At 32.0% G+C, this 25,286-nt stretch overlaps 3 protein-coding genes and 1 non-coding gene across 4 annotated transcripts in view; 2 read left to right on the top strand and 2 right to left on the bottom strand.

Annotated features, from left to right (window-relative positions):
- The window catches only part of LOC148608424 (stalled ribosome sensor GCN1-like), a 47,860-nt gene extending 37,046 nt beyond the window's left edge, over positions 1-10,814 (top strand). The window contains exons 40-51 of the mRNA XM_088546990.1: positions 55-216; positions 604-696; positions 1,793-1,936; positions 2,625-2,894; positions 3,239-3,352; positions 3,853-4,083; positions 4,337-4,530; positions 6,228-6,439; positions 6,833-6,978; positions 7,451-7,552; positions 8,129-8,341; positions 9,029-10,814. Coding sequence (XP_088403116.1) covers positions 55-216; positions 604-696; positions 1,793-1,936; positions 2,625-2,894; positions 3,239-3,352; positions 3,853-4,083; positions 4,337-4,530; positions 6,228-6,439; positions 6,833-6,978; positions 7,451-7,552; positions 8,129-8,341; positions 9,029-9,157 — 2,010 coding nt within the window. The 3' untranslated portion in view covers positions 9,158-10,814. The remainder of the gene's footprint in view (positions 1-54; positions 217-603; positions 697-1,792; positions 1,937-2,624; positions 2,895-3,238; positions 3,353-3,852; positions 4,084-4,336; positions 4,531-6,227; positions 6,440-6,832; positions 6,979-7,450; positions 7,553-8,128; positions 8,342-9,028) is intronic.
- Positions 1,166-1,453, bottom strand: LOC148608426 (Nuclear RNase P). Its single transcript, XR_015915703.1, has one exon.
- Positions 10,815-14,487: 3,673 nt separating the features above from the next.
- LOC148608427 (selenoprotein M-like) lies at positions 14,488-19,000 on the bottom strand. Its single transcript, XM_088546991.1, has 4 exons — positions 18,840-19,000; positions 17,533-17,603; positions 15,848-15,926; positions 14,488-15,397 (listed from the first exon to the last, which is right to left on the bottom strand). The coding sequence occupies exons 1-4, from the start codon at positions 18,942-18,944 to the stop codon at positions 15,260-15,262; spliced, it is 393 nt and encodes a 130-aa protein (XP_088403117.1). The 5' UTR covers positions 18,945-19,000; the 3' UTR covers positions 14,488-15,259.
- Positions 19,001-21,899: 2,899 nt separating this feature from the next.
- On the top strand, positions 21,900-24,885 carry LOC148608428 (metalloproteinase inhibitor 3-like). The gene is made up of 5 exons (XM_088543586.1): positions 21,900-22,093; positions 22,538-22,651; positions 23,400-23,501; positions 24,048-24,187; positions 24,712-24,885. The coding sequence occupies exons 1-5, from the start codon at positions 21,976-21,978 to the stop codon at positions 24,880-24,882; spliced, it is 645 nt and encodes a 214-aa protein (XP_088399712.1). The 5' UTR covers positions 21,900-21,975; the 3' UTR covers positions 24,883-24,885.
- The last annotated feature ends 401 nt before the right edge of the window (positions 24,886-25,286 follow it).

The raw sequence follows: 25,286 nt of genomic DNA on the forward strand, positions 1-25,286 counted from the left end.
ATATTTAAAAGAAAAATTTTAGCTCTTGTTGCAATTATTATTGATCTGTTGAAGGTGGCAGTATATGCAGAGAGTTTGATTCCCACTGTGAGGAAAGCCCTGATTGACCCCTTACCAGAGGTCAGAGAGGCAGCTGCAAAGACATTTGACAATCTCCATGCCAACACTGGACCTAGAGCCTTGGATGAAATCCTGCCACATCTCTTATCTAAACTGGTAATTCTAAATCATTAATGATAGTATGTTAAACATACTTGGCATGTTTTGTATCTTAGTGTTGAAATAAAACCAAAAACATATCTAACAAGAATAAAACAGACATCTCCATTATACACAACCAAAATTTAATGTAAAAAATCCAATGTATGAAAAGGTATGAAGGAAGAATAACCACTCAAATTTGTACATGGTAAGTTACAATGAAAGAAGGTGGTATGTTACCCCCCTACACACACGCACACACACACACACACACACACACACACAAAAAGACTTATAAAGGATCTAAATTTGACAATGATTTCATTGTTTTTATACATACAAATAAAGTTGTTAGATGAGAGGAAACTCTAAAATAATTAACAATTAATATGTTATTGACAGGATGATGATGATATGGCAGAACAAGCTCTGGATGGACTCAGACAAGTGATGATGGTCAAAAGTTATGTTGTCCTTCCATACCTCATACCACAGGTAATTTATACATATACTAGAAATACAAAATACAGATCTATAGACAGTAGGAATACTTATCCTTCATCTTTGCATATTACATATTCTTTGTAGAAATGTATGCAAACTAAAGTTATTTTCATGGATGCTTATTTTTATGTTCTAGGATGCCAACTCAGTTTCATGGTTATTTTATTTTGTGACCAACTGTCTCCTTAAACACTTATTCCATATCAAAGGGACTTATTCTTGGCAACTTCTTTTCACATTTTTATCTTGCTTTAGGGAAATTAGGGAAAACTAGATGCTGATGATCAGAGGTGTTGGTGTTCTGCAAGCATATGTTCCAATTAAAAATTTAATGAAGCAGCAATATTTTAAAATGGAAAATATATATTAACATTGAGGAGGGTGAAAAATTTGGCTCAGATGGACGTGAACAGAGGTACATCCTTAAACCCTGGTGTCAAATTGGAAAAAAGTGGTGGTTGTGGTGATAGAGTAGTCTGAATTGAGTTATAGCCCCTGGGCTATCTTGCAAATTGTACTACAGAAGCTGGCAATGGGCTACTTACAACTAGAGCAGGGAACATAGCATCAGTCTGTAGACCTCACATGCTGAAAATTCCCTATCTAGCCTGTTTCTGTTGTCCCACTCCTCTGTTCAGAGGACCTCCTTCTAGAGGGTTTGCTGCCTATGTCTCAGACCTTCCCAAGGGTAGTACTTGGAGCAACCAGGTGCTCAGTTTGGTACCCCTAAAGCAAGCATTACCACCACACCAGTTGTATAACTTTTCCAATGATATATATATGGTGGATATCTCTGAAAATCCTCCCTCAAGGTTTTCCTCCTTTTTAAAAGATACAAAGTTTAAATAAAGTTTCCATTTGCCATACACATTTTACTATACTACTAGATTATATTATTTTTTAACCCATTTTCTTTTTTATTTAACACCATGGTCATACTAGAATACTTAAAAATATAATTTTGATACAAAGTTCAACAAGGGAGATAATTTAAATTTTTCTCAAAACATTATTGATTGTTAGTCTCTTTTAAATTCCTTTACTTCCCTTGGAAGGCTGTCATTTACTGAGTTTTGTTATGTTACAGTTAACAGCCAAACCTGTGAACACAAAGGCTTTATCCTTCCTGTCATCTGTAGCTGGTGAAACATTGACTAAATATCTGCCAAAGATTTTACCTGCATTATTGTCTTCACTTAGTGAAAAGTGGGGTGGACCTGATGAATCTCAGGTAAGTAGAAATTTTGGAGGATCTATAAAAAAAAATCAAATGTTGATATACATTCATGGCTGGAAGTCTTTTTTGGTGTAATTTTTATTAACATTTTTAACAAGATTATTGTTATTTATAGTTGTTGGCACCAAAAATAAGGAAATAATTATATTGTATTAGAAGATTCTGAGGTTTCGATTGTGGAGTTGATGGTTGTGAATTGTTTGGCTGATTACTCATCACTTGGGGGGCAGTCAGTGACTATTTGTGGCCATCAAGTCAAGATTGATGATGACAATCTTCAAATACAATAGAATTTTCTCCATTGGGATGCATTTGTATAGTCTATATGTGAAAATGAAGATAAAAAAAATGCCGGTGAGAGTCTCAGTAATTTGAGGGCAGTTCTGTTTTTTTTTTCACTAGAATTAGGTCAAGGTTGGTGAAGTTTAGGTAGTCAACTGGTATTGAGACCCAATACTTTTATTATGAAAAAACTCCTACATAACAATTATTTTCATTTAAAATACCAATGCTAATAAGATTTTCATGGTAATGTTATAAATGTCAAGGTACATACTCTATGATTCACCTAGTCTGTACTGTAAATTATGATACAGATAGTCATGTACTATTGTTAATTAGGAACCTTCACCTCTACTCTTCCAATGATTTCATTAACCTTATTGTATTTCCATTATTTTAGGAACTAGAATACTGCAAGAAGGTTGTGCTGTCAGTGAAGGATGACCATGGTGTCAGAATCATTGTTACTGAGTTACTATCAGCCTCTATTCAGAAAGATGAAGCCACGTGTTGGGCAGCCATTACAATACTCCACCAATTCTGTGATAATTCTGATGTAGACTATAGTGACTACAGAGTTCAGCTGTTTAGAGGTCTCATTGCTTTGTTCATCAGAAAAAATGATAAGATTCTCTTGGCATCATGGGAATGTCTTTCTGCAGTGACTAAGGTAAGTCAGGTGAAAACAAATAGGCATCATGGGAATGTCTGTGTGCAGTGCCTAAGGTAAGACATGATAAATACATTTACAAAGTTAAAAGTAGACAGGTTTTTTTTTTAAAGTTTAAAGTATAGTTCAAAGAAAACATAGAAATGCTTAATCCAAGCAAAGTTATGAAATTGAAACACTTCATAAGACCTCCACCAAGGTAATTTACATATTTTAAATACGTTGAGAGAGTGCCTTTATCACAAAAGTAGGAGCATTAAAAGTAACTACATTTATTTACTGACCAAATGAACTTGATATTTATATCAGGATGAATTTTAGGAAAATTTTATCTTATTTTATAGAAACTAGATGCAACAGAGATGTTACAGTATATATCTGATGTCAGACAGTCTGTCAAGTATGCTGTGTCTGATATGGATGGCCCTGAGTTGCCTGGGTTTAGTATTCCTAAAAAGGTGAATATAGTTTCTTGTTTCTATCGTCATTTGCATAAGCAGCTTAAAGTGATTTATTACATAGTTATTTACTTTATGTAATGATTCTTCCTAACAATATTAATGTATGTTTTGTAAACTGTCTTTAATACATGTTTGAAAGTCTTGATTTAAAAAAAAGTCACCCAACAATAGCTTTTGGAATAGTAAGGATTTATTTTATTGAATGATACTTCCTTGCAATGTGCAAATGATTGAAAAATATTATACTTCAAATGTTGCAAGTTACATATATGAAATCATATAATGATAGCTTTACATGTAAAATCAAGTGCAAAAAATATTATGATTTAATGCAATGGTCAGTAATTTTCTTGACTATTTGCTGAATTTTCAATTTGAAATATTATTTTTTCATGTTCCCATTGAACTCCAATAAATATATCTATACTGTAACTTTAAACAGTTACAAAACAAATGATGAGACAAAAAACTAAATCTGTATTTATTTTGTTTTACAGGGTATAACCCCAGTATTACCGATCTTCAGAGAAGGAATATTGACAGGAACACAAGAGTTGAAGGAACAGTCTGCTATTGGTTTAGGTGAACTGATTGATATTACAAGTGCTGAAGCACTGAAGGTGTCGGTCCTCAACATTACAGGTCCACTAATCCGTATCCTTGGTGACAGATTTGTCTGGAGTCTAAAAGTAGCTGTCTTAGAGACATTAACTAAATTATTGACCAAGGTATACCTTATTAGAAAATTTCTTTGACATGTGATACATGAGATTTACAATATTAAGATTTGAAGATCAAAAGTAGTGACTTAAAATCTCTCAAGTATATTGAATAAATTTCAGTAGTTATTTCTTTTATTTTCAACATTTTGAAAGATTTTACAAAGTTTCCATTTATGGAGTGGAACAAACTATATGTGGTTGTCTTTTATTGTAATCTTCATACGAAATCTAGTCTATAATCTATACAAACGTTTTACAGGTTGGTGTACAACTGAAGCCATTTTTGCCACAGCTCCAGACAACATTTTTGAAAGCATTAAATGATCCTCAGAGATCTGTCCGACTTAAGGCTGCTGCTGCATTAGGGGAGCTGATTGTTATTCATGTCAGAGTTGATCCACTCTTCACAGAATTACTTAATGGTGTCAAGAATGCCACAGAAAGTGGTGTTAGGTAAAAACAGTTCCATTATATACTTATTTAAATATGTTGACACTGATTATATAAAACGTTAAACCTTTCATCATTAAGTCACATGGTAAAGTCTACCACTTCAGAAGAAATTCTTTGTGGAACCTACAGGTTGTAGATTGTAGCTCTCACTTGTAGATAGATAATGTACTTTGGCCTGAAAAGAACTACTATAAACCTTTTCAAAGTTTTGCAATGTGTTATTTGACACAAGAATTATTGGATCTGATATACCGATAACAAACCCTTGTTTGAAGTGTGATCTAATTTTTATCTTCTCTTACTTCTTTATTATCTTTAGGCTAGATCTTAGGTTACCTTACTTTTGAAGCCATCAGGTTAGAGGTTGTAATTGTACAGGATTACCAATACATTGCATGTTGGAATAAGATATCACAAATAAAACAAGCCAAAATACAGAGGGAAATTTTATAAAAAATACATGTAGTGAGGTGTAGTCGTTGAGTATTACTGAAATGGATGATTTGAATTGTTAGAAAAAGCATTAAAGGGAAAGACTACCTTTGCATTAAATTGGGCTCTTATGAAAAATCATACCCACATAAACGAAAACAAATAATCCTTCATGCAAAATGTGCTTTTGTGAAATGCTCATGGTTATGTAAAATTCAAAATCTTTGAAATATATGTGGATAGCCATTTTGCAGAACTATCCTATCTGAAGGGAGATCATGAGCAGATTTTATCAATTTTTACCGATAGCTTCTGATTAGCTCATGATATCATTAAGTCGGTTTGGTATTAATACTAGTACTGCAAATAATATGTAACCAAAAAATATTCTGTAAATATTTCTATGATCCTGTTTATTTAATCACCAAAACATGCAGTCTTGTCAAGCTTACGATTGCACAAATGATAAAAGAGAAATATTCAAAAAGTTTTCTAACAGGTAACACGAACACATGGAAGTAGCCATTAGATTTTCCTCAGACATACTAGTCTTCTGGCTGCAAATCCCGTTGTTCGTCAATGTTGTTTGACATTTGCTTACATGTTGTGCCTCAATCTGTTCTGTTTATTTTGGATTGAAATTATAGGGGAAAGTCCCACTTTCTTTGAACATCGTAATCAATTACCTATTTACTTTCACTTTACAAACCGACTTTGTGACGTCACAGCTTAACCATTCATGGTGGTGCCCATAGGCACGGGAAATTCAAATTCCCTAATTATAAATCACAATTAATTAGTTAAGAAAAGGAAATTATTTCGTTTCAATTTAATTTTCATGAGCATTTAACAGATTAGTTTCAATATTTATGACTTGCACAATAACATAGTCTTCTCCTTTATGTTGTTTTGTACTGATTTAAAGGAGGTAGACCTAAGGTAAGGGAAACAACTCTTACAAATCATTGAACCTTTGTATTCAACATTTTAAATCAGTCTTTTGTATGCATCGAATTAACTTGGACTGATTTCAGTCTGTCTCAAATGAAAGCTCGATAGGCATTGTTGAAATTTAATATGATACAAACATATTACTGATTTTAAGAGTTATGTCCCTTACCCTAGATCTACCTCCTTAATTGATAATTACCTAAAAATAGAAAATGAATATTAACAATTCTCCAAAGTATGTTGATAGATTTAGTATATTGAAATATTAAGGTTCTTCTTTCACTTCTAATTTTTAATTCTGAATACTATTCTAGGGACACTATGCTACAAGCTTTGCGATTCTGTATCACTGGTGCAGGAGCAAAGATGGCAGAGCCATTAAAAAAGCAAGTGATGACTGCATTACTAGGACTGATGGGAAGTCAGGAGGAGACAACTAGGAGTGTAGCATCAGCATGTCTGGGAGCATTGTGTAAATCTTTGCCTGACGCTGATCGTACTGATGTCATGATCACACACTTATTAGGTATGTTGCTACTAAACACATTTTTTTCCGGGCATTTATACTGTAAATGTAAGTACATGTATATTCTGTATACCAATAGTTAATTGAAAAAAGAGTACTGTGAACCGTGAAATTTTCGCGGCTTTTTTATTTTTGCTATTTAGGGTTAAGACCTTTTACACAAAAAATAAACTGTCATGAATAGTTTCTTTGAAGAACCTACTTGTACTGGTTGAAGTTGTAGACATAGATTTTACTGGAAACCTCATACATTAAACCTAGTAGTGACTGCTATAGATTTGTTGATACTTTATGAGTAACAGTTTGTATCATATTTTTGTCTTAGTATGCTTGAATGATTGTTTAGGTATTAAACTTAGTAGAAGGTTTATCAATACTTTGACTATGTTTTAGATACTGACCCAAGCCAGGACTTTGCTGTTCGACATGGTCGAGGTATTGCTTTAGGTGTGGCACTGAAGGAAGCAGCTGAGAAACTATATAGTCAACATAGCAGTAGCCTGACTAAAACAATACAGGATCTTACTTCTTCTGATAGGGTAGGTTCTTTTATCTTGTGTATGTATCTGTGTATTATATACTTTTAATTTCAAATCTTTACCTCTATAGCCTAGCGTTGCTTAGCTTAAAGAAAAAGAACTTGTGAATTTGTAGGAAAACATTTGGCCCATTCTAAAATTATTTGTTTGAGGGGTTGGAAGCCACTTCTTTTTAAATTTGATGGGTGGTGGTTATTTCTGGAGGATTTACCTATAACAATCATAGGAAAAACTTGTTTGCATGGTGGGGTAGAATTTATAGTGCTTTCCTACCCCCTATACATTTATTTCTGGCTTAGCCCTCAGAATGAGTTGCTGTTATAGTTTGGCCCAAATGTACTTTAGAAAAGGATGCATTGAATTGTAAATTTGTGTTTTAATCAAACACACAAAATTGTGGAAATTGGTACCCAATAGCATTATTGTTTTTCTGAACATTAGTATTGACTTATGTTGATTTATTTTGTTTTAGACTCCACTGTGCCTGTGTGGTTATAGATGTTTGGGGTATTTACTTATCTACCAGCAGTCTGTAGGTGAACTGGACACCGAACTTCTCACTAGTCTTATAAAGGTAAATATTTAGTGCTATAGTCTATTTTATAGGTAACATTTCCTTCTTTATTAAAACATCTGAGTTTTGATGGAAAATTTACATGCCAATGTGAATCTGATTTTGTTATTTGAAAAATCATGAAAACCATGTAAATTGATACTAGAAACAATACTTCTTTAACAGCAATATACAGTTGAATATTTGTTCTATCTAAGTCTCTTTTGCACTGAGATATGATGAAGTATATATATATATATATATATATCTATTCCCTTACCCAGTTAACTCTCTTAACATGGGTAAGTTAATAAACAAGACAAAAAAATAAATAGATAATTATAGTTTTGTTTATATAAAACCCATCTACTTAGCCTCTCACTTCTCTAATATTATGAAATAACTGAAAACAAAAAAGTCCTCCAGTCACTGATAAATCAAGATTTAGTTACGACAGATTACTAAGCAGTGCAATACACCATGGATAATATTCACCCTAACAAAAAGTTTTCTTCAAACATCCTTTCCCCACTGTTTGTACAGTATTTTCATTAAGGTTTAATCATTTCTAAATTATTGCTTTTTTTTTTTTTTTAGGGAATGAAAAATGACTCTAATGATGTTAAACAGTTGGTGACTCAAATTGTCCCTCACCTGTCACACAAGGGAGATCTCAAAGAGGATTTTGTTAAACTTTTTGTACCTCCACTTGTAATGGGAACCAAAGAGAAGAACACTATAGTCAGAACTAACAGTGAAATAGCCATTATATCTGTGTTACAACTGAGAAATAATGATTCTATTTTAAAGGTATGCTATAAGTTTGTTACTACTTCTACACATTCCCATTACTTTGTATGGATTTTCACTGCAAATTACATGTAACTGGTATAACATACATGTACATGTATAGATAAAAATGTATATATAGTGTAGAGAACTAGAAAGTTTGTGATAATTACATGCTTATATTCACCATTTAAACTTCAACAAAGTATTTAGATATTGTGCTACTTAGTTTTTGAAAATAAAAATGGCTACTCAGGCATAATCATTTCATGTGAATTTTACATGAGCAAATACTTACTTTTACCTGAATTGAGCAAAATTCATGTAAGACTGACATAAATTTTACATAACAATATTTGTCTGTGTAACTATCAAATACAGATATTAAGTCACACAAGATACATGTATGTTTAATCTGTTTACAAAAGAATTTTCCTATGAATACAATCTAAATCATGGATTTGTTTTACTTCTTTGTAATCGGGCAGATTTTAAAAGATTGATGACCGAGTCATTCAGTCATAAAGGTAGACAACTCTAGATAGGATTTGGATTATTCATATGAAATATATCAATAAAAACAGCCCCTGAAGAAACATGATAAAAAAATGTCTCTGTCTATCAGAATGTGCTTGGTGGTTTAGATGCTGGGATGAGAGAATCTTTGAATAAACTATTATATAAAAAAATTGTTTTTCTGTCTTTCAGAATGTGCTTGGTGGTTTAGATGCTGGGATGAGAGAATCTTTAAATGAACTAGTATATAAATCATTGGTAAAATCGTGTAAACAACCTGAGCCTCCACTGGAATCATTAGATGATACCATTCTCAAATAGTACAGACTGTGACTGTATAAACATGTTATTTATGAGTTATTATTGTTCGACCGTGTGCATTATATTTTCATGATGCATCATATCTATATCAAAAAAGTATTGTTAAACTGTTCTTTTTCTTCCTTGTTGAAATAACTATATATATTTCATATGCTTTATCAACCAAGTCCAGTATGATTTCTGACATCAAAATAAATTTTTTTTAATTAATTGATATCTCCCATTCTAAGTCGATGATTAAAAATGCTAGTGACTTTTTAAGCACTGGATGTTGATTAAATTCCCACCATTTTCAATTTTACAGTTTTTCTACAGATTTCCTGTGAGAAACTGATTCTCCTGAAGCCTATTCTTCATATCAATTCTGTCTTGACTCTATGGTAAAATTAAGTTTTTAACATGCTTTCTAAAGCTCACATTTTGAAAATGTTAATTTTACCATCTCCAGTGGAGTAATGATATAAACCATTTATTACTGAAGGAGAAATTTTATTTAATCATGATCAGAATGATGCAGATTTAATTTTTAGAGAAATTGAATGTTTCCTTAGCTAAGGCCATTCTTAATACATTGACTCTCTGATCACCAACTCACAATTTTTTTTCTTTAAAATGACCTTATTTTAACAGAAATAAGCTTAAAAGATAGAACAAATAATATCTTTCATGGGAATGAAGCAAATAATTTCTTGAGTAGGTTTTTTTGTGGGTTCTTAATAAACAACAGAACTAGAAATTTTAAAGATGGCCTTCAGTTATGTTATACTGTTTATTATAAGTACATTATGGCCTGGCATTACTGTCAGACTTTCACTTGAAAACCCTGATTTCCCTCTGTTATTTTTAGTTATATGTAAGTGGTTGTCATTTCAAAAGCTCTTCCATGCTTGATTTTTTTGCTATTAGATCACTCATGATATGTAAAGCTTTGAAAAACTTCTATTTATTTGTTTTCTTTTTATGTTATTTTAAAGTGGTTTACGTCTCCATAGTGCTACATATGTTTTTTTTTTCATTTACTGATACAGTGCTTAACTTGTTCTTGTAGAAAATGCTGTGTGATAAAGTAATTCTTTCATTTTGCCTGGGTAATGTCACTAGACTTAATAAAGTCTGGTCATATCCTTGTATTATCTTTGTATTTGAATAAATGACGTTTCATAATTTTACTGAATATAAGTATACTAAAACCACAGTTTTAGCCTAACTCTCATACCATTGAAATATTATGAACCAATTTTTGGTAAAAGAAAATGTTACTGTGTTTTCCAGTATAATCTTTACATTAAACATGAAAGTTAAACTTTCTGTGTTGTCACAAAAGTAATTAGTGGGGTTACGTATTGTTTTTGGCCTGTCCGTATGTTAAACAGATGGCCAATTAACTTGTTGTCATGTCACTGATAATTACCAAATTTTATTCTTGAACAATCAATCAACTTATAGATTAAGTGAGGATTGAAATGAGGATTGCAGATTTATTTTTTTTTAATGAAGGAAAATTCAGAACATGCCAAATAGGAGGTAACTATGTTTTGAATTACTAATTTATAGACTAATTCAGATAAACACTTTTTCTCAGGAACTATACAGTCGAAATATGTAATGTATCCCTCTCAACTTTCTCACATATGATCAATAAAACAATACAGAAATATTTGGTTTCATATTTTTTTATGGCTATAAAGTTTTGGTTTGCTCCTTCAACATGTAAAACTTCACTTTTTACACATTTTCAGCCTCAGAAACCTTCTTGTATTAACCTCATGGATGTATTACTCTAAACCAGTTGATTTAACATAAATAAAAGCTATGAATGCCTTATTGGCTACAGTATAGGGTCGTCAACACACATCTTGTAAAATTGTGAAAATTCAAGTTGTCATGGTACATCAATACTGAAGGATGGAGCATCAGCAATGTCTTACATATGCAGAATGTAAGACCAGAAGTATAAATGGCTAAAAAATATTATTACAGAAGTGAAGAAATTTGTCAACATAGAAGTAGACCATTGCGCAAGTGCAAAAGCCCTATTTTGTCTAAAATATGACTCCTTTCATCATAGGCATAGCCTTAAATTATATTATTCTGTGAAGTTAAAGCATTTTCTTCTCAATACTTCTTACAGAATAGGGTATTGGTGTTTTAGATTTTTTTTATTGTTATGTATGATTTCGGCAGTTAAACTATGAAATAATTAAATTATAACCATTGTAAGTTTTCATCATGTCGTGAAATTACATGCAACTTACAGTCTAACAGTGTTTACTACATACTGATACAGCTTACGTGTTGTTTCACTGTCCTGTGAACTGTAAAGTAATACTGTCAATAGTTACAAATAAAGTTTGATGCATTGGTATTTAAGTAGCGGTCTTTGTAAGAATCATGCAAAATCTGAAAAATGTGATACATCCCAAAAAGGCTACATATTTTTATTTTTGTCATTAAGTTGTTTTATGGGTCTATACAATGAAATGTGTAATTATTCATTCAAAACTGCCTGCTCTTAGGAGATAATCAACATTGAAAATCAAATAGATTCTATTATATTTGAGTGCCATTTACAGAGTTATCTCCCTTAATTTTGAAATCTACAGTGCTTTCTATATAATTTTTATCTCATAAGAGCACGGGTTATATGAAAAACCAAGTGTTAATTTCTGTTTACTAAAGCATTTTAAACAAAATATCAAAAATAAAAATATGTAGGCTTTCCAACCTTATATCACATTTTGCATGATTCTTAGCTGGAGTGCTACTTAATGTGATTATAAATTATAAATTAAGATGGAAATAATTAATCAAGTTGTACTCTGAATATTATTGATAACAAAAAAATTATTTTGGTTTTTAATATTTTAAAAATTGATATGGAGGATTGATGATGTGTGTGTTATTTAAGTAATGCATTGAAGTGAAAATGAATCAGCAGAAGAACAGATTTGTGGGTGAATACCACACTATGACCACTTTTGAGTGTTCCTCATTTTCGACTATTATTATCCCACACAATGTTTTTGATCTGTCTGTTTGTCAGTCCTCTTTTTATCATCACAACTCTTCTCAAACTACTAAACAGAATTCTCAAAACTTGGTATGTTGATATTTACAAAGGACACAATATGTGGTTGTGCATATTACCAGAAAACTTTGACCTCTCTAAGTTATTTGCCTTTGAACTGAGTTTCCTGAAGCACACTACTGAAGCATCTTGTCATTGCTACTCCTTCTGAACACAAATTCATGCAACTTGGTATGTAGTAAGGGCACACAGCATGTAGATCTTCATGTTACCAATTTTTATCCCACAAATTTTGTGAGAGTGATGCCCCTTTGAACTAGTTTCCTGAAGTGCACTAGTCACATCAATTTGCATCAATTCGTCATTAAGCTCCTCCTTTAATGTGCGGGGTACACAGAAAAAATGTGACATGATTTCATTGAATTGAAATCAAAATATAGAGTTTTGTGTCTTTAAAAACACATCGAAACAATTTTTTTTCTAAAATCATATGAAAACAATACTCCTTTAAAACATTAAGACCTATGGAAGACATTTATTTCCCATATGATTTATTTTCACTTTTTTGTTTGTCAAAACATTTTTTTTTTCATGGTGGTCTTGAGACTATGAGAAACATATTTATCAGGTGTTTTTCAAACATATGAAAACATGTTGCAGTTTTTTCCTGTGTATGTAAGAATTCCTTTCTCTGCCATACATGTAGTATCAATAAAAAAGAAATGGAAGAAGCCTTTCCCGATACTCTGAAAGTACTATTGTTCATGGGGTACCAGTATTTGTGGTTTTTGTGGAGAGGCTAAAACACAAAAAAAAATGGTTTCCAATGAAAAAGTAATACACTGAAAATCTCAAAACCACAATTTTTTTGTTTCTTCCCTAATTCACAAATTTAAGTACTTTCACAGTATTTTGTTCTGTCTATGAGCAGTGAATAAAGCACCAGCATCACTTTTGGGGGCAAAAAAATTAAAAAAGAAAGGCTTTCCTCCCATAAGGGTTTAGATGCCAAATGGCCAGAAAACTAAGAAATTAACGTTATAGGGCCTATTGCACCCTTAAAATTCATCATTTTGAACCATAAAACTGTTCCTTTCTTATAATAAGTTTTATGATGATGTAATTCATTATCACGTAACATGTAATGTATAGGAGATAGAGTTGGTCTTAAATGACAATAACCTATTGAAATGCCTTTCAATCTACATGTATATCAGGTAGAAAGTTTAAATCTCCTTGTCAACTGTCCAGTTAACTACTCAAAAGGAAGTTCATCATGTAAATTTTATTTGAATAAGGAAAGAACAATGCTATTCCACTAACATCATCGTTATATAATAGAGAAAAAAATAAGGGTACAGACTCAAATCTTAATGCACAAATATTGTTGCCATTCCATAAAATAAATTATATAACTAACTCTGAATTTCATGTTTGATTTTTACAGTGTCTTAATCCAATCTTTGTGAATACAGTTTTATTGCCGGTGCCATCCTTATACACTTCTAACAATAGGGTTTCGTTTTACTAGAAGGAACAATTAAAAAGTGGTTGTAGTAAAAAAAGACACTAAGGTCTTATGCATGCAATTCAAGGGCCTCTATGGGCTTATAATGGAAACTGAGATGTTGATACATGTACTTCATTTTTCTACATCCACAAATCAGAAAAGGTCACTTTGGGCCTTTCTATGCCTTCCTTAAATAGCAGTTTCAACGAAAGAGTAATCGAGGGAACCAAGGTTATAGCAGTAATCAAAAGAATGCAATCCAGGGACATAGACCAGACATGGAATACAGACATACACAACAAAGAACATAAAGTAACTAAAATCATACATACAAAGTAACAAAAGCAAATGAGCAACTCGGACTCCACTAAAAAGTGGGAGCATGGACCAGGTGCACCGGTAGGGTAAGTGTAGAACTCAACACAATATTCCCCCTGAGATGTGTTGGTTTTGATATTGGAAGTTGTGGCCTCCACTGTTTTAAGAATTCTGGGTCAAAACAACTATTTCATTGTTATAAATTGCTAATTTCTTAACCACTTTGGCTGAAGTAAACTATAAGATGTACCAAGTACTTCACCAAGAACTGACAGACTTGTCTTGATTGTGTAGTCAAAGTCGTGTAAATTCTGATATCATACTGTCTTGGTGGCATTCCTTAACCATTGTACATTTGTATTCTCCTTGTTAGTAATGAGCAACAATGCTTGACAACAATACTTGACAACTATCCTTGACAACAAGCTTTGACAACAAGCTTAAGCTACAGTCATTCATACATAAAAAAACAACTAACCTTTTAAATTTTATTTCATTATAAGGTTTATACAATATGACTCATTTTAACCAAATTCTTCAAATTTCAAAAAGTTCAGTAAACATACATCCATCCCTGGTCTGTAACTTTTGACCAGAAACTTCATCAATACTGCATCTTGAGGAAATTAAGAAAAAATTGAGTTGGCAAGAGCCAATTTGTCTCCTGTCATATAATATCTCAACAAAACACTGACTTGATTGGGTTCTAAAAAATGGCATCTTTAAATCATGTTTTCTTAAAATATAAACAATATAAATAAAGATATGTAACACACATATTTTACACAGTTAAAAATGTTGACATTCTCAATATAAAATCTAACAAATACATGTATCATGTTAATATCAGTCATTCAACTCAATGGATTTCTATTCATGGTCACTTTCCCTTTTAAATAACAGTGAACAATGTTTGATTAACAATTTTGCATAGTTTTTCAAAGACCAAATTATATAAGTTTAATGAAAAAATATTTGTACAAGTACTCCTACACTGATTTTCTATGCTTTATTTATTCCTAAAACAATCTCTTTACAAAAATATTAAGGGATTTCATAATTGAAATTTTTTAACAATAACAAGGGTAAAATCAAAATCCAAATTTTCAAATTATTGCACAGTTAATAACTTTTAACAAAATTTAAAGTTTGCCTTCTGAGAATTAATTTTTTCCACTGAACAGTAACTATTTTCAAGTTCACAATGATGTGGTTGTGCAATAAGTAATTAAAATATCTTCTCGGTTTATAATTCTTCTTTAAATTCATAAGGACCATTAGCTGTTTCTGGGACTTCTTCATCCCTAGAATTCTTTTTGTAAAATTTCCAACTTTTCAGTAAATCATTGCACTCATCTCTGCTCTTATCTTCCAGGTTGATCCTCTGAAAAACGTATCATATACATACTGGTATACTGGTATATTGTGCATCATAGATTTGTTTCTTTCTTTTTTTTTAAAAGAAAGTTTTTAGTGGAGTACAAGTTGCTCATTTTCTTTTGTTACTTTGTATGTATGATTTTAGTTACTTCATGTTACTTGTTGTGTATGTCTGCTTTCCATTTCAGGTCTTTGCCCCTGGATTACATTCTTTTGATTACCGCTATAACCTTGGTTGCCTTGATTACTCTTCCCTTGACTGAATACTCAATACCTGATAATTGGACAATTGAGAGAGAAGGAAACTTTCTATCAGATATCAATCAAATACCAATTTATCCAGTAATGGTCATTCAATAATAATAAAAAAAAAAACCAACTCTATCCCCTGAAGTTATTGTCTCACTTGCTGTAATATGTATGTTTTTCCTCTACTAACAAGATAAAAACAAACCTGAACATCTTGTCCAGCAGAATTCTTGAAACAGAGTTCTGGAGGAGCACCTGGCTTCTTAACAAAATCTACATTGTGACTGGTTATAAGTTAAGGTCAGATACATGTGAAACAGATTAAAAGTGCTATTAGCATTGCTATTTTTATTCTTGTGAAAATTCTACCATGAACAAAATTTAAAAGATTATATGATGTAAAATATAACTATAACCATACATTTGCATTTCCCTTATTATTTAAAACTGTTTGTCCTAATATGTATAAACTGAATGTCAATCAATACTATTGATTAAACGGAATCCAACTTCACATACATACAAATTTTGTTCTGTTTCACCTTGTTCCCAATTTTTAAAACCTGTCCAAAAGTTCATTTGCAATCACATTCATACATGCCATGCCTATCCTCATTATAAATGTTTAATTTTAATTTTACCAAGGAAAGGAAAACTGATATAATATCTGTGATTTTATTTTCTATACCCCCATGTAGAAAGCAGAGGTACATACATGTAGATAATGATCCTGGTACCTGTTAAACTGTTTGCAAGCCACATTTTTATTAACTCTCTCCACAACTGCTTATCATTGACAATAGCTCTATATAGGTAGGCCCTATTGTAAGATTTGACTTCAGACTTTAACTTCCTGTTCTATTTTTTTATATTTCTGAGGTGGGGTCACGGAGCAAGTGCAGGTAGATATAATTTTTTTACATGACCTTTGCTCACAGTTTTTCTTAAAGTTTATCGTATTAATTTACAGGAAATGAAGTTTCAGTCAAGGAGGTAACAGCTTTAAAAAAATAGGGTACTAACTCAAGTAGGAGATTCTCTACAAGACTGAAACTTGTAAAAACATAAAATTGCCCTAAAGCAGGTAAAACATTTTTTCACTTGATAACATTATCATTCATCAGAACAGAGAATGTCATGTGGAATCTCAGGTTGACAACTGCAACCTTATTTCATCACTGTTAAGGAGGAAGATCTTGCTCTGTAAATGAACTTTTTATGAATTAAAAGGTATTGAATTGTGTTAAAATATTTTCAAATGAAAATCTTTTCCAGTTATTATTTATCTATAAAAGGAAATAGAAAATGCAAAACTTATTCAAATTCATTCAACACCTGTTGGCATTTTGTCAAGTTAGTATAAATTACTACTTTAATCGATACACTTCTTTACTGATGGGATCTTAAAGCAAAATTTCACATGCAAATGATGACTACATGATAAGCTGTTACCTTTAACACAACAGATTTACAACAAATCAATCTCAGTAAAATCATCATTTATAAGAGTAAACTACAGAAAATACATACAATCAATATATATATATTTCTTTACAGCATCTTAATGAACAAAATAATTGAATTTTTTATACCGAAATTAATGAAATATTAGATTAGAAAAGCTCTGAAGTGACTGTTTCACAAAAATTCAAAGTAGTATTCTGTATTAACATGAAAGAAACCTACAAATGACATCAATGATAGATTCTTAAACATAATAATTGCTGCATAATTTATTTAACATGTACTTAGATTATATACATATTCAAATAGAATAATGAATTCAACAAAAACTTTCTTCTAAGTGAACAAGACTGCAATTTTTGCATAAGCACTACCGCATATAAAATGAAAACAAATGGAAAGAACAATTATAAGTTTAAAGGATACAACAGAGGGATATCATCATAGATGAATCTCTTGACCTCTGGTAATCTGTTCAAACGTCATCCACCACAGCTCTGCAAACACAAACAAAATCAAGGCATTAAATGTATTCAACAAAATTATGTAAGAACTGCTATTCCTGTAAGGCACATTTATATACATGTACCTTCATTAGTCTTAATAATTTCACGAACTCCCTCATATTTCCGTAAAATATATACAAAAAGAAAATCATGAATATTACAATGGGTAAAGATACAGGAATGAGAGAACGGAAGGGCACACTGACTGACCAAACATGGAAACATACCACCATTTTCTTTCATTTGAACCAATTTTTCCAAAAAATTGAAGCCAACATAAATTTGTCATACTAAAATTCAATCAAAAGAGAACAGATTACAATAGAAATGCATGTCAATAAAAACAAGAAATTTGTGCAATGGCTCACAAGTCATATCTCTGCTTTCAATCATGATATAACATGATGAGAATAATAAAGTCCTCAGTTAACAGTCAGTTGTTGGATTTTCCTGATAATGGATCCCACTACAAGACATGCATTACACCTACAGGAAAAATGTACTATAATTTCAAGCTGATGTGATGATTAGTTGCTCAGAAAAGTGTGTTGAAAAAAATGTTACAGACTGAATACAGACAAGGGTTAAACAGTAGACCATCTGCATTTAAAAAAACAAGTATATATGTACATTCAACTATAACATTTAAAAAATACTCCCTGCACAGCCCTGTGCGGGTCTGGATGTCAAAAGAATAGACCCGAAACAGCGCTAAGCATTTCATAAGACACTAGTAAATAGTGCTCAGAACCCTGGCCTGGGGCTAGGGTTGTGTGCCCCAGGTGGTGGCATGCTGGGGTCGTCAGGCCATAAAAATGTAACCGCAAACCATAGAGGTGCAACGTGTTCGGAAAGATGCCTAGTATCTCACACATTAAAAGACCCTTCTGTGGTATTCTCTCAGAGTAGGAACCAGTGGGCTCTGCCACAGGAGGCTAAATCAGTGTAAATTGTCCAACCCTAGCAAACTCTACCAATTTCCAGTGGCAATCAAAATTTGTGGAGCCCATTATCATTGTGTCCCATTCGAATTTCATTTCATCATCGTTTCATGCTCATTTTATCATCCATTTCATGTTCATCACCTGAATATAGCTGAAATATTGCTGCTCCGTCATTTAACCTCAACAATCAATCAATCATACACATTTTTCAAAGACCTGTGAATGTGAAATACTTGAGGTTATGGGACGCTTTATTGGCATGCGAAGCTTTTTAAAATCATACCTCCACAACTGCTCTGACAACCACCTTATCCTCAACGTCGTCACCGTTTACAAGACTTAATAGAAGACAAAACGCTGGTAGAACCAGCACCCCTCTCAAATCCATGATTGCAGTCGACTGAACCCCTGTTATCTTCTTAAGGTGGAATGGACGTTGAAATAAACAGGGAACTAGTCATATGAAAACGTGTTGCTATTACGTGGACGAACTGCATTTGATCACACCTGTGAGGGTTTCCATGCGTGTTCATTAATAAGTCATGTCCCCGCTTTAAGACCATACATGAATTACATGAAACAAACAAATAAATAAATAAATAAATAAAATTATATAAAATAATGTAGGGCGCATACATGTAGTTAAAATTTTTTTAGGTTAATTTCTTGAAATATTCTTCTAGAGTGAGTGCAGTGTAGATATCTTTTGTGGTAAAATTAGCGAACATTAAAGTTTCAATCTAAAACTGCCTAAATCAACCCCTGACAACCCGTGATTTGCAAATTTTAGGGGGCACACGCCCGCCACGCCCCCGCCTAAATCCGCCTCGGAGTCGTTAAAGTTTCCATGAGATGACAGATGTGGCCGTTATAAAATATGAAAAATACTCATAGATAAATATTATCAAGTAAACGATCCAAACATACAATGTATATAATATATCATAACATCAAAATATACATTTAGAAAAAAATGCTATTATATAGTAAGATAGCGTTAAATCATTTGTGTAATCAATTTAACCTATTACATGTAAACTACAATGCATGTGACCGAAAATGTGTACATTGATGTAAACACTGAATCAACGATCAAATTATGTCTCATAAAATAAATCAATAATTCACATAAACATCTTAGACATTCATGGAAAAAATATATTGATCTACATTGTTAAGTTATGGGGAAAATTTCTGTCCATGATCGAGAGAACAAAAATGCTCAAATTAAGAATAATTTTATTCTTTTTCAAAATAATCTCAGCCCCTATCCCTCAACATAAAAGAAATGATAGGTGATTAATCAGCAAACTCATGCAAAATAGAAAGTCACAAACAAAAAATGAATAAAAATTAAAACAATTAATACCTTATTTGCGGGCTACTCTCATGCTGTTATACTCTATCTTGGTTACACTCTAAAGTACTAAGGATACAATGTATATAGTACTTGGACTGAGGTAACCCTCGGCGTATACAACCCCACTCATCTACCAAATAATAATTTTCAGGTACCCTTATACACGTACCTCTCATTAATCGAATCAATTATTCGCCATGTAAAGAATATATTCTCGGTTTCTTTTACAGTGTAAGACTAATATCTTTATACCTGCTCATATCAGGCGCTTCTTTCGCAGTTTTAAAATGACAACAATTATTTCATTTTTTAAAGTAAATTTTCTGAATATCATATTTTCTTTCTTTCATTTCACCATTTTTTCAAACACCATACTTCAAACATGCTTTTGTATTTTCAAACACACTTACACAGCACCTTAGCTTTCTACAGAGCAAAATTAATGAATAATTGTACTTATTCAAGGCCATTTAGGCGAAAGAATGGTACACCCTCTACCCTGCTAAACTTTGCCTCATTCTGAAAAATAATTGATCGTTTAATGCGCACACAAACTGCTTATAATTCAAATGTACCCTTGTGCATTTATGAAGAAGATGTCTATATCATATTCTCCCGGACAGTCGTTAAATCTCCACTTTCTGGTCACAATGATTATAAAGTCATAAAGAGGGAATTTTTCATGATTTCAATAACTTTTTGTCAGTGATTTGTGATTTGTTTTCATATAGTATTGTTTAAACATGATTGTATGTGCTAATCTTACATATTGATAGTCTCGTATAGATTTAATTTATCACATATGATGAATGATTGATAAATATATTGATAATACGTCATATAGGTTGAGAAGTGTTAAAGTTACCCAATTAGAGTTATGATTTATCATGGAAAAGTTATATTTTGTTTATTCAGACTATCTAAAAACTTTCACAATGGTTAAAATCTTCGTGTTGTTGTTTTAAAACGTCAATGGAAATGCATTTACGAACTTCTAAAATTTGATTGGAAATAAAAAGATGTAAAAAGTTTAGGTACTCTGAAATTCTAAAAAAAAACCATTAAAATGTTTATTCACCTGTTTTAAATAAAAGACTGATTTTCTGGTTGTGTACAGTTTTTATATGCATTTATGCAACAAACGATCATTTTCGTTCATACTGGGGTAGATTTTAGTGGGGTAGGAGTTACCATTATTTCTCCGAAATGGACTTGAATAAGTTTAATTTTTCAGTACTCTGGCTCTGTGGAAAGCTAATATGTGCTATTTGAAAATACAACAGCTTTTTAAATTACGGTTTTTGAAAAAGAAATTGCCAATAACAAGTCAAATAAAAGAAAATATAAAATTCCGGTTTTTATGAAAATGTCATTATTGTAACCTTGAAAACAGAGAACGTAACGCACGAAACGGGCAGATATATAGAAAAATAGGAACATAGTTTCTTTCGATTTTGATGCACAATATCATGTGGAATATCTGGATGAGCACGTTAACGGGAGTTGAGGAGCTAAACATGTTATTGCCAGTAAGAAAATAATAAAAAAAAAGAAATCATTATTCTGTTTATCGGTAATCTAATAACTTCAATGTACGTTAAAAAAAGCTAGTAGTGCGACTACAAAATGTCGGTGCGTGACGTCATTTTCATTAAAAAGAGTTCTACCATACCCAACAAGGCTATATAAATGAAGGTCACATTTTACATGCTGATTATAAAAAAACAAGAATAGAATACTGTGTCAGGAGAGGATTAGGCAGATTTTCTTATATTGTTAATACTGCCAATAATTTCTACAGATAAACAAAATGAACCTACAGTAAAATATCTTAGTTGTTTTTATTCTTAAATCTTTGCTATTGTATTTCTTCGCCATCTGTCATACAGATTAATTTCTTAAAACGATGTTGTCTAAAAATAACAAACAGACAACGATGATTTTATTAAAGTCCTTAGAAGCCACGTTACTTAATCATGGAACTGTATATAAGGCAAGACCTTGTCCTGGTTGGTCACTTACGTTAGTGTCCAGACTAAATCATAAATATCCCTGAAAAATGGACGGAGTGGTAATCTTAACAGGCGTCGTTGTTCTCTGCTTAACATGGAGCGCGGCTTTTGGGTGTTCATGCTTTCCACAACACCCACAGAGTCAGTACTGCAGCAGCGAGTTTGGTGAGTCTTTAGGTCAGAGTGAACGATATTAATAATACAAGCTAGTTCGTTCTCGTCATTTTGTGAATATATATATCTATTTTTCCATTCATTTTCTTCTTTATATCTCATTCATTGGACATACGACATAACGATTTGACCGCTGTTCCTTGAATTAAGTTGCTATAATCTTATATTTTTATTGTCTTTTTCTATACTCTCTTCCGTAACATTGAACGTTTTCACACACGCGCGCACGTGCGCATACACCGGTATTAAAATGCATTTAAGGTAAACGTCTTTCAGAGAATTTTCCTATATGATTTTTAATGTTGGACACCATGATTAATTATGCAGACATGTTAACTTAAATTTAAATTCCCTATCAAATGTGGACAGTTTAACTTTTCTTCTTCAATTTCCTCAATTTAAACTGTAGCATTCAACAAATTTATTTTTGTACAGTATTTTGTGGGAAAGTGGTAAAAGAGAGACTCATTAAAGGACCCCCTGATGACTTTGCTTTAAACGAAATGATCAGGAGATATAAAGTACAAATTCTCCATAAAATGAAGGCAAGTATTAGTCATGCTTTTTCCGTTAAATTTTTTTCTTTACTCATTTGTACAATATGTGAGACAAGGATTAAGATAAGTTGTTCTCGTTCATATACTGTATATACAAATAAAGGAATAAAGTAAGCCCATGTACTCTTGTAATTAATGGTCATAAAAAGACCCCCAGTTGAATTGGAAACACTATATTACGATCTCGTCGCACTCACGTATTTCTAAAATATCTTTATTTTTGAGCAATTTATTGCACGGGTATTGAAGTTATTTCAGTTTTAATTTTAGATAACAGCGCAGAGAAATTTTCGTTTTTTTAAGACAATTGTGTTCATAGTCTAGTCTTTATAGTGTAATGTTTCCCAATTTTACCCCTTAACCTCAGGTTTGAGACAAGTGACGTTTTTGGGATTTGTTTTATATCCTACTAGTATAACAAAAGCGGAATGAATGGAAAGGCAAAAGTAATATCTAAGATAATATACAAACCTAATAAAGTAGTTTGCACGCAAAAAGATAACTGAAAAGTCAAATAAAAAGTGAAATACAAATTATTTAATGTTTTTCCCCCTTACTCTTCACATAATGGCTGGTTAATTCCCATATCATAGAAATACAAAACATCCGGCGACCTGTTACTCGTGCCTCTCGTGTAGTGTCTTAGGCATTTGACAAAACACATCTTACCATATCGGATTCAGAAGACTTTTGAAATGTCTACTTTATAAAATGCCACGTGTCAAATATTTTAATTGTAGGGTATTGGGGTAGAATTAATAGTTACATTACTATAGAATCGGCTGGAAATGGTGCAATGTGTGGAATGAGTCTGACTGTCGGACAATCATATGTTATAATGGGTGAGTTTGACAGTCATATGTTGAATAACTGTGGTATACATTTGCCTTGAGTTTGTCATTTGTTTATTACCATTCAGTATCTCGTACTTAAAAGAAACATTTGCGTCATAAGGACATAAAACGCATTTGACAATAATGTCATCATTATCATAATAATCACAGGGAATATGAATTGCTTTCATGAAATACCGAAGCGTCAGTAATGGGATAATTTTGTTGAGCCTTCTGTGTATTGTTTTGGTTAATTTGTGCTGTTTATTGTGTTTGTCTGTTTTCCATATTTGGTCTTTGTCCCTGATTACATTCTTTTGATTTCCGCTATAATATTGGTTACGCTTTCAAATACGTAAAAACCCCAAAACATGACCTTAACGAGAACACATGAAACAGAAACGATCTACATCGATTGTTGACTGAAATATCTGTATGTTTTATAAAAAAAGCATTGTTACTTCTTAGTCAATAATTCAATAGTTATATTCCACGTTTTTTGCAAGACTATATTTTTCACCCTTAATGTACATCAATTATTATCTTTGATTTAAGGATATAAAAGTGGAGGAAAGAAGACCATCAGTTCATGTGGCTTGGTAGAAATAGACTCATCGTTATCATTTGAGCAACTATTTTATCTGTTCACCAGAGGACCTTACTCATACCACAAAAACTGCAAGTCTGGTTGTACGGTGGGTTGTTATACAAGATTTGATTTGAACGTTTGTAAATGATGTACATCAATTAAAATGTATGAAATTATAGGTAACCAAGTTCTAAAAACGATATTCACAAATCAAAGACCAGAGGAGAGAGACACAGGAATAAAAATATCAAAGAAATAAATAAACGAATAAACGAATAAATAAAGAGACCGGAACAACCTACACTACATGAAGAGTCGTAGACGCCTCTTTAAAGTGTTAAGCGCGATACTGTACAATCGAATATGGGATGTTGTTTACAAAGATGTTGCATTTTTAACTAGGGGTGCATCTGCCAACATGGATAATAGAAATTTCATTATTGATGTTATTTTATGGTTAGGTCTGACAGTCTGTGGCCTGTAGATAACTTGTAATTTCATGATCTATGACCAGTACGATGATTATACATGTAATTTTATCATCGAATCTGACATTAAGTATGTAAAAAAATTCTCGTGAAGTTGGTAAAGTTTCATGGCACTGATTTGTTTATGTTTGCTTCACTTTAGAATGTTGACATTGACTCCAAGTACTGCAGACTCCCCGAGAATGACTACGACGCAATGGACTGTTTATCCTTGAAGTCGGTTTGTATGAAGACAAAAGAAGCTTGTGGCTGGTCTAACAATGAGGAGTGTCGTACAACGACCATTCCAACTCTTATGACAGCTAGAGACTAAATTCTGGAAATAAAACTATAAAATTAGAATTTGTATTGTTGTTTTTTTTGTTTGCTGATGTTGTAATTAGTTATTTGTGTCATCAAAATTCCCAAACTCTAAAGAATTATTTGAAACAATGACACGCTGTCATTTTAATTTCCCTCTATATCAGTTTGATGACTTTTTTGTAATATTACGGATAATTACACTTAAAGTGCTTGGCTCTATTAATTCTTCTTAATATAGGTCTAATGGAAGCCATTTGATACACATACACGCAGTTTATTTCATAAATAAATGTTTCTTTTATGAAAAGTAGGAGATTTCTTTATCGGGCGTTAAATAGTAACACATTTTGTAATTATCTCTCGAAAAGGAAATATCAATCGTTTCTATTTTCTGTTTTCACTTTCAGACCGGCC

This window comes from Perna viridis, chromosome 9 (assembly GCF_037379345.1).
Source record: "Perna viridis isolate PV_CMFRI_1.1 ecotype Kerala chromosome 9, ASM3737934v1, whole genome shotgun sequence".
NCBI lineage: Eukaryota > Metazoa > Mollusca > Bivalvia > Mytilida > Mytilidae > Perna > Perna viridis.